Source organism: Lactuca virosa, chromosome 6, assembly GCF_052849685.1.
Source record: "Lactuca virosa cultivar CGN04683 chromosome 6, Lactuca_virosa_CGN04683_v6, whole genome shotgun sequence".
In the NCBI taxonomy this organism is placed as follows: Eukaryota; Viridiplantae; Streptophyta; class Magnoliopsida; order Asterales; family Asteraceae; genus Lactuca; species Lactuca virosa.
In genome coordinates this window covers 227933692-227942129 of record NC_136431.1, presented here as the reverse complement: position 1 = coordinate 227942129, position 8438 = coordinate 227933692, and the positions used below count along the sequence as shown (strand labels likewise).

The following is an 8438-nucleotide window of genomic DNA, read 5'->3' as shown; positions in this document are numbered from 1 at the left end:
CAGTCCACACCTCGTGAGGTGTTTTGGCAACCTTCTTTGTAGGGACTAGATTAAGGATATGGGCGGCAGTCTCTAAGGCTTGCCCCCAAAATGAGATTGGTAGCGAAGCTCGACTCATCATGGAACGACCATGTCCAACAAGGTCCGATTGCGCCTCTCAGCTACACCATTTAACTGTAGTGTCCTAGGAGGTGTCAATTGTGAGACAATCCTACATTCCTTAAGATAGTCAAGGAACTCAGTACTAAGATACTCACCACCACGATCGGATCGAAGCATCTTAATGTTCCTACCTAACTGATTCTCCACTTCTTGCTTAAACTGTTTGAATTTCTCAAAGGTTTCTGACTTATGCTTGATTAGGTAGACATATCCATATCTACTAAAATCATCAGTAAAAGTCACATAGAACCGATTAGCATCTCTTGTGGCGGTTCTGAAGGGTCCACACACATCCGTGTGTATGAGGTCCAACAAACCTTCACCCCTAGCACAAGTGCCAGTAAAAGGTGACTTTGTCATTTTACCAAGCAAACAAGATTCACAACTATCATCTGACTTTAGGTCAAATGACTCCAAGACTCCATCCTTTTGGATTTGGCCTATGCGTTTCTTGCTTACATGTCCAAGACGACAATGCCATAAGGATGCTTTATCTAAGCTAGTGGAAGAGTTAATACACAATACATTATTTCCTAGATTATCTACAACAGATACAGTTTCATACACGCCATCACAAGGTAATGCTTTAAAATAAAGAACATTATTAAAGAAAGCATCAATACTACCATTATTATTATCAAAATAAAAGGTAAAACCTTGTTTATACAATGCATGAAAGGAAATAACATTTCTTGCCATTTCTGGAAAATAATAACATTTATTCAAATCTAATGTAAACCCACTATTTAGCACTAAGGAATAAACTCCTATCTTGGTGACAGATGAAGCTTTCCTGTTTCCCATGATCAAGTTTATCTTTCCCTGCTCCACATTCTCACTTCTTTTTAGTCCCTGCAAATCACAACATATGTGAATACCACAACCTGTATCAAGGACCCAAGACTTAGAATGAGGTGAGTTATTAGACAATATAGTGTATATACCTGCATGGTAGGGTTAGCCGAAGGAGTGACAAAACGTTTCTTGGTTTTTCTTGAAGAGGAGCCTTCAAGAGTCTTACCCTTGGTACCCTTAGAAGGGTTCTTTCTCTTCTTCCCTTTGCCATGCCCGATTGCCATGACATTGGCCGCAGTTGGAGTAGGAGTAGGAGTAGTAACAACCGACTTACCCTTTAGACCACTTTCGGCGGTCTTCAAGAGTCCTTGAAGTTTGCTGAGGGTGACTTCTTCCTTGTACATGTGATATGTCATGCGGAATTGATCATAACACGGTGGCAAGGAGTGCAAAATGATGTCTATTGTTAACTCCTCAGGGAAGTTCACATTCAACTTCAGTAAACGGTCCACATACCTTTGCATTTTCTGCATGTGGCCCGTGATGGGTTCACCATCCTTCATTCGGGTTGTTATCATGGAGGAGATTATTTCATATCGCTCTTGACGAGCACTTTGATGGTAGCGGTCCATCAAGTCCTGGTGCATCTCAAAAGGATAATAGTCCTCATAAGACTTTTGGAGCTCGGCTGTCATGGTGGCCATCATGATGCATGCCACTTTTGTAGCATCTCTTTCATGTACCTCATATTCAACAAGCTCTTCAGGAGTAGCAGTTGGCTCGGGTACCTTCAGCTCCTTGTCGAGAACATATTCTTTGTTCTCATACCGAGTGATCATCCTGATGTTTCTGATCCAATCTGTAAAGTTGGACCCATCAAAGATGACTCTCCCACAAAGATTCATGACAGAGAAGGAGCTAGTAGGGTTTGAGCCAGAAGCATTGTTATTGGAAGACATCTGAAGAGAAGAGGGAATAGATTAGATTAGATATAGAGATAGTCCTTAACAAAACACCCAAATGTAATATTAAGGCTAGGACCCAAGACAATATTTTATAACTTAGAAGAGGGATGTCGTAATCTAAGCTATAAGATATTTGAAGGTAGGTGAATGACGATTCACCAATTTCCACCATGAAAAACGAAATATTTAATTAGGTTTTAATTGGTTTAGAAACTCCTAGATTCTTTGAGATTCATTGAACTTTCTTCAATGGCATGTTTCAATCTCGAGTGTGCCCTTCAAGTTTTGTGACTGGGATGCCGAGGATCACAAAACAAGGTGTGAAGTAACCATGCAAATTACTTGGTACCCTTAATGTATTACCCCTTAATCGATGTGCCGGTTAACCACACACGCTCCATCGATACTATGATAAACATTAAGTCACCCTTTACCTACCTTGTTAAGTTCAAGTTAGTGTGCCGGTTAACCACACACGCTCCACTAACGACTTAAACAAAGTGTAAAGTGTAATTTCATGGATTAGCACCTTATTCACATTTTCCTAAAATAACTAAGATTGGGAATTCAATAAAGTTTAGTTACTTTAGTATTATCATTATACTTTTAATGAGAATTTATAAGTCCTTGTCCTACCCGTTCGGCTAACGACCCTCCACCGATCAAGGAAGCGGTGGGTGAGAGTGGACACCCATTAAGTTGCCATTTTATAGGCAACAACCTTATACCCCCCTTATAGACCGACTTCGTGAATGAGGCGTACTAACGGTAAGACGACTTGATCTTATACATATATAAATATTATTAAACTTATAATATTATAAAGTATAAGGGTTGAATTTTAACTTTTAAAATTCTAGGGGTTGGAACTAAAGTTTTTAATATGACTTTACATGTTCCAAAACTTGAGGGCAAGTTTTGTAAACTTTCAAAACTTTTCATTTCTCATGACTTATGAGTTAATGGTTATTAAAAATGAAGACTCTTCAATTTTTGTAACCTATGTGTTCTTTTAATGGTTATTTATAAATGTGACTTTTGGTTATCCATAACTTAAGAACTAGTTATGGACTCCATTAAAACACATAAAGATCAAGAATTAATCTAATCAATTATTAGCACATAATTTCTATGATCTTCTAAACTCATATGTTTATGAATGTTCATATCAAAAATTTCAAGAATCGTAAGTACATATACAAAACTTGAAATTTTGATACGAGCTTTTGAAAAAACACTTCGATTTTCAAGTTTTTTTTTTTGCATCAAGTATCAAATAAACAAACCTGGCTCTGATACCACTGATGGGTTTTGAGCATTCTAACACTCCTATGGTGTACATGCAACCCTAGAAACCTTGGATCTATGTTTGACTATGATACATGCAAATAATTATTTTTCCAAGGTTCTTATCCTATCTAGCATGGCATGGGGAACTTGAATCAAATAAAGCTAGTAGAATTACTTACCTTGTAGTTGTAGTTGATTGCTTGGAGTTTTAGAGCCTAGCACCAATAGTGTGGATGCCTCAAATGGAATCACAGATCACCACAAACTTGGAAACCTTGAGAGAATAGCTTCACTCTTCTTGAAATCGGCCCACTTGTTCTCACACAAAAACTAGTGCATTTTTCAAGAACCAAAGACTCCTTTATATAGTGTGGTGGATTAGGGTTACATCCATGTAAACCCTAATACCCATGTCTTTTCATTTCCATGAGATGCATGGGTTAAAGCTCCATGGAGTATCCATGGACTTTCCATGCAAGCCTAGCCTATTCCAAATAAGCATTAGCCCACACTATATAAATACAAGAGCCCATATTTAATTAGTCATGCTTTTGATCTCTAAATTAATTCTAGATCAATTATAGATCAATACTAATTAAATAATATGATTTTATATTAATATATTAGGACTTATAATATATTAATAAATCATAACTTATACTATTCTCAAACGATTATCCATAAATTGTTCGGGTGAAGTGCAACCCAAATGGACCATGCCGGGTCGGGTCAAGTACATACCAAATATAGTTATGGACTTAGACACTATATCCAACAACTTTATGAGTGTAAGAGTATATTAATGGTGTTATTGAAGGAAGGATAAGGAAAGGAAACCATCTTGGAAGCTTAAGGCATTTATGATCCAGAAGTGTTTCACCCTCAACAATCATTTGGAGGTATAGAGTCTGAAACTTGATGAGTATTTGCTTAGATCTTGTAAGCTTGGAGTTTGTGCTCATTTTGATCCCATAAGTTTGGTGTTCATGAGTATAGCTTACTCTAACCCATAAGGGTTGTCCACCCAGACATTTTTAGGTGCTTAGGACTATCAAAATGTGATCTTGGTCCATTTTATTTCTTCATGCATGAGATATGAGGTTTTGATTTATGTATTAAGTTAGGGTTTAGTTGTTGGACCCTTTATAGCCTTGGAAAGTCATAAAGTCGGAAACTTTATGACTTAGAATGTTTATGGAACTAGATATGAGTTTTAGACGTGGTGTCTTAATAGATTAAGCACTTAATATAAAAGAAAAGGTGGAAACCGAGTACGTTGGGCGTACCTGATGGTACGTTGCGCGTACCTATTCGAGACCCCGTAACCGGACCAAGGGTGCACTATGTTGGGTGTGGTAGCTAAGTACATCGAGCGTACTCAGTCTGAGTTGACCCATTGACTTTTTGACTTTTGACCTTTTACCACAATTTTGACCAAGTTTGACCTAAGGGCATTGTGGGTATTTTGAGCAGTAGTTTGAGTTTAGGTCATTTTTTGTTGTGTAGGTGACCTGTAGAGTTGACTTTTGGAGCAACATTTTTTTTTCTATCTTTTCTGACTGTGAGGTGAGTTTCCTCACTGTTCGTTGCTCGAAGGCACCAACGCCAACCCATTCAGTTATGTATCCTGGTATATTCAGTTATGTATCCTGGTATATAGGATGTTGCCATGATGTAGTGATCTGTTAGATCTGTATAACTATTTGTTTGTTGTTATATGTTTATATGTTGCATTTGTCGACATAGTGTAGTTGGGTTGAGCAAATACAGTTCTGTGCGGAAGCCAACACACCCGGGAGTAATCTAGACATAAGCTGTGGGTCGGAAAGGCAAGACAGACTTATGTTGTGGGCTCGGGAGTAAGCCAGACATAAGTTGAGGGACGGAAAGGCGATCCAGGTGTATGTTGTGGGCTCGGGAGCAATCCAGATATGAGATGTGAGCCATAAAGGCAAGCCAAACTCATGTTGTAGGCTTAAGGGTAATCCAGCCTGATGGATGTGGACTTAGTACGCATGTTGTTATATGTTTGTGTGGTGGTATTTTGGGGGAACTTACTAAGCTTTCGCTTACCGTTTAAGTTTTACGTTTCAGGTACTTCAGATGATCGGGGGAAAGCAAAGGCATGATCGTACACATCCTTTGGTGATATGTTTTGGAGATCTTATCATACATTGATTTCGGAACAATTGTACTTGATCTTGGGTTTTTATTACTTGGGGTTTGATTGAAAACAATGATTTCTCTTTAATTAAAAATGAGAAATTTTATTGTGATTTTCAGATGTTACAATCCTCCCTTATATATATATATATATATATATATATATATATATATATATATATATATATATATATATATATATATACACACACACACACAATCATACATACATACCTACAATCACACGCGCGCACACACACACCAATAAATAGCCTTGTCCCTCAAGAACTGTGACATTGTCTTAATTTATACATGTTATACGTATAATATATACTAGTTTATAATCCGTAGGAACCAGGATTACAAAATTAATTAAACTTTCATAGTAAAAGCTCAAAATTATTAACCAATTATTTTACATAGAGAGTAAATTACATGAATAGTCCCTATGGTTTAGGGTAATTTGCACGTTTGGTCCCTAACTTTTTTTTTAACTCGGAAGGTCCCTACTGTTTGTTTTTGTTACGTGCTTGGTCCTGTCTTACCTAAAAAGACTACTTTCCCCTTTATTTTTTATTTACTTAAATAAACACACCCTCAATCCCACCCCCTTACCTTACCTTACCTACCCCACTACTTTTTCCTATTTAAATAATAGTCTTTATAGGTAAGATATGGACCAAAAGTGTAATAAAAACAAACAGTAGGGACCAAGCGCATAACAAAAACAAACAGTAGAGACCTTTCAAGTTAAAAAAATAAGTTAGGGACGAAGCGCGCTAATTACCCCAAACCATAGGGACCATTCGTGTAATTTACTCTATAAATTATTAATTAAGAGATATTTGTTTAGTTATATAAAATTTTAATCGTTGATTTAAATAAACACATGAAATTATATCATCTTATAATCTGTATTAATTTTATTTTAATTTTTATTCCAATGTTATTAATTTAATGTAAATAAAGTGAGAAATTTAAAATTTAAAATGGGGAATCAATAGGTTGACAAATGACATGACATTAATTATGAGACATAATAGGGTGACACATGGGAAAAAAAGATTAAAAGTATTATTTTATTAGAATAGGAAGATATGACAACGAAATGTATATAGGTCATACATGCATCATCCGCATGAAAACATACATGATCAATACATAATTCTTGCTTATTTTTTAATTTTATTTTGAGGTGATATCTTGCTCCTTCAGTTTGTTATGCAACCATGTCTTCTGTTTTGTCGACATTTGAGGTGATATATGAATGGAAACTGAACTTATTTATTCGACAATAAATATGAAGCATATAATTAAATAGGAAAAGGAATTGTGTTCTTAGTCATATTGAGGAGGAGTTGGGGATTTTTTAAGTATGGATTCTTAGTCCCTAGATAAAGATAAAAATGTTAACTTAATGGTAAGCGCTCTAACCACCTAGTCCAGGCTTGACACTACATGGTAGTGGTTGTGACTTTAGGAGGTGGTGGTGGTGGTGAAGGAGATTTAGGAGGTGGTGGTGACTTAGGAGGTGTTGGTGGAGACTTCCCATGGATGGATGGTGGTGGTGGTGGTGGTGGTGATGGAGACTTAGGAGGTGGTGGTGACTTGGGAGGTGGTGGTGACTTAGGAGACTTCCCATGAACGGACGGTGGTGGTGGTGGAGACTTAGGAGGTGGTGGTGACTTAGGAGGTGATGGTGGAGACTTACCATGGATGGATGGTGGTGGTGGTGATGGAGACTTAGGAGGTGGTGGTGACTTAGGAGATGATGGTGGAGACTTCCCATGAGTAGATGGTGGTGGTGGTGGTAGAGGAGACTTAGGAGGTGATGGTGACTTAGGAGGTGTTGCTGGAGACTTCCCATGGACGGATGGTGATGGTGGTGACTTAGGAGGTGATGGTGGAGACTTTGGAGGCGTCGATGGAGACTTCCCATGGATGTAAGGTGGTGGTGGCGATGACTTAGGAAGCGGAGGTGGTGCTGGAGACTTGCCATGCATAATTGGTGGTGTCTTAGGAGGTGGTGGTGATTTCGACGGTGACTTAGGAGGTGGTGGTGATGATGATTTAGAAGGTGGTGGTGGCGACGGAGATTTACTATGGATTGGATGATTAAGGATCATATATGGTGTTTTATCTTTATAGTATGCAGTAATTGATAAAGGAATGCTTAGAGAAAGTAAGGCTACAAGAAGAGGCACAATCAAAGTGGCCATTGTTGGCCCCTTCGCTTTTGTTAATCTCATTTTCACGACTTATGCTTCCATGCATGCATACTTCTTCCTTCTTTATAGTTGTATCTTGACCTGAAAGTTACCTTTATACCCTTTATATAATTATCATTAAATTAGAACAAATAAAGCAATATAAAGTATTATCATTAAATTAGAACAAAAGAAGCAATATAAAGTAAATATATGTTTAAAGTAAAGTTTACAACGTCAAATATTATACGTAATTTAGTAATAACTAGTAATCAATACTTAATGTTTATATTAATATGAAAAAATTTGATAAATTGATGAACTTACATCAATATCATATATCTGAAAAATAATCATTATTTGAAAAATGTTTCAAATATTAATTGATGACATACGGCTGTATAAGTATATAACACATCCTAGTTTGATCATCTTTATGTAATGATCAACTTTTGTTGCACGGCCTACTAATTGTCTATAAGAGATACATTGTCCATATTTAAGTATAGATGGCAATTAATCTGAATTTTGTAGATTTACGAGCGTTCATAATAGTAGGATTTATTTGATGATTTTTTTGACAAATAAGGGTAATTCGTGAATTTAATTAGTTAATAAAATTTCCCTTTTATAAAAGACCTTTTTCATCACTGATATATGACACCTACCAAATTAATTAATATAATTTGATTGTATGAGTTATCTTATATATGACAGCTACCTAATTAATTATCTATTTATAATTGCTTGTAAATTTATAAAATTCATTACAGTCATCGAAAAAAATGAAAAATATTTTGTGAGTTTATAATTATTTGAAAAGGTTTTGAATTGGATACACTATTATAATAAGCAT

General features: G+C 36.4%; 1 protein-coding gene across 1 annotated transcript; it reads right to left on the bottom strand.

Moving 5' to 3' along the window:
* Positions 1 to 6434: 6434 nt before the first annotated feature.
* LOC145119013 (uncharacterized) lies at positions 6435 to 7653 on the bottom strand. Its single transcript, XM_079054647.1, has one exon. It carries the CDS (start codon positions 7622 to 7624, stop codon positions 6830 to 6832), a length of 795 nt encoding a protein of 264 aa, XP_078910773.1. The 5' UTR covers positions 7625 to 7653; the 3' UTR covers positions 6435 to 6829.
* Positions 7654 to 8438: the final 785 nt, after the last annotated feature.

Bases quoted from the DNA above. Each gene is read 5' to 3' on its own strand.
- LOC145119013 (XM_079054647.1), bottom strand. From the start codon at position 7,624: ATGAGATTAACAAAAGCGAAGGGGCCAACAATGGCCACTTTGATTGTG.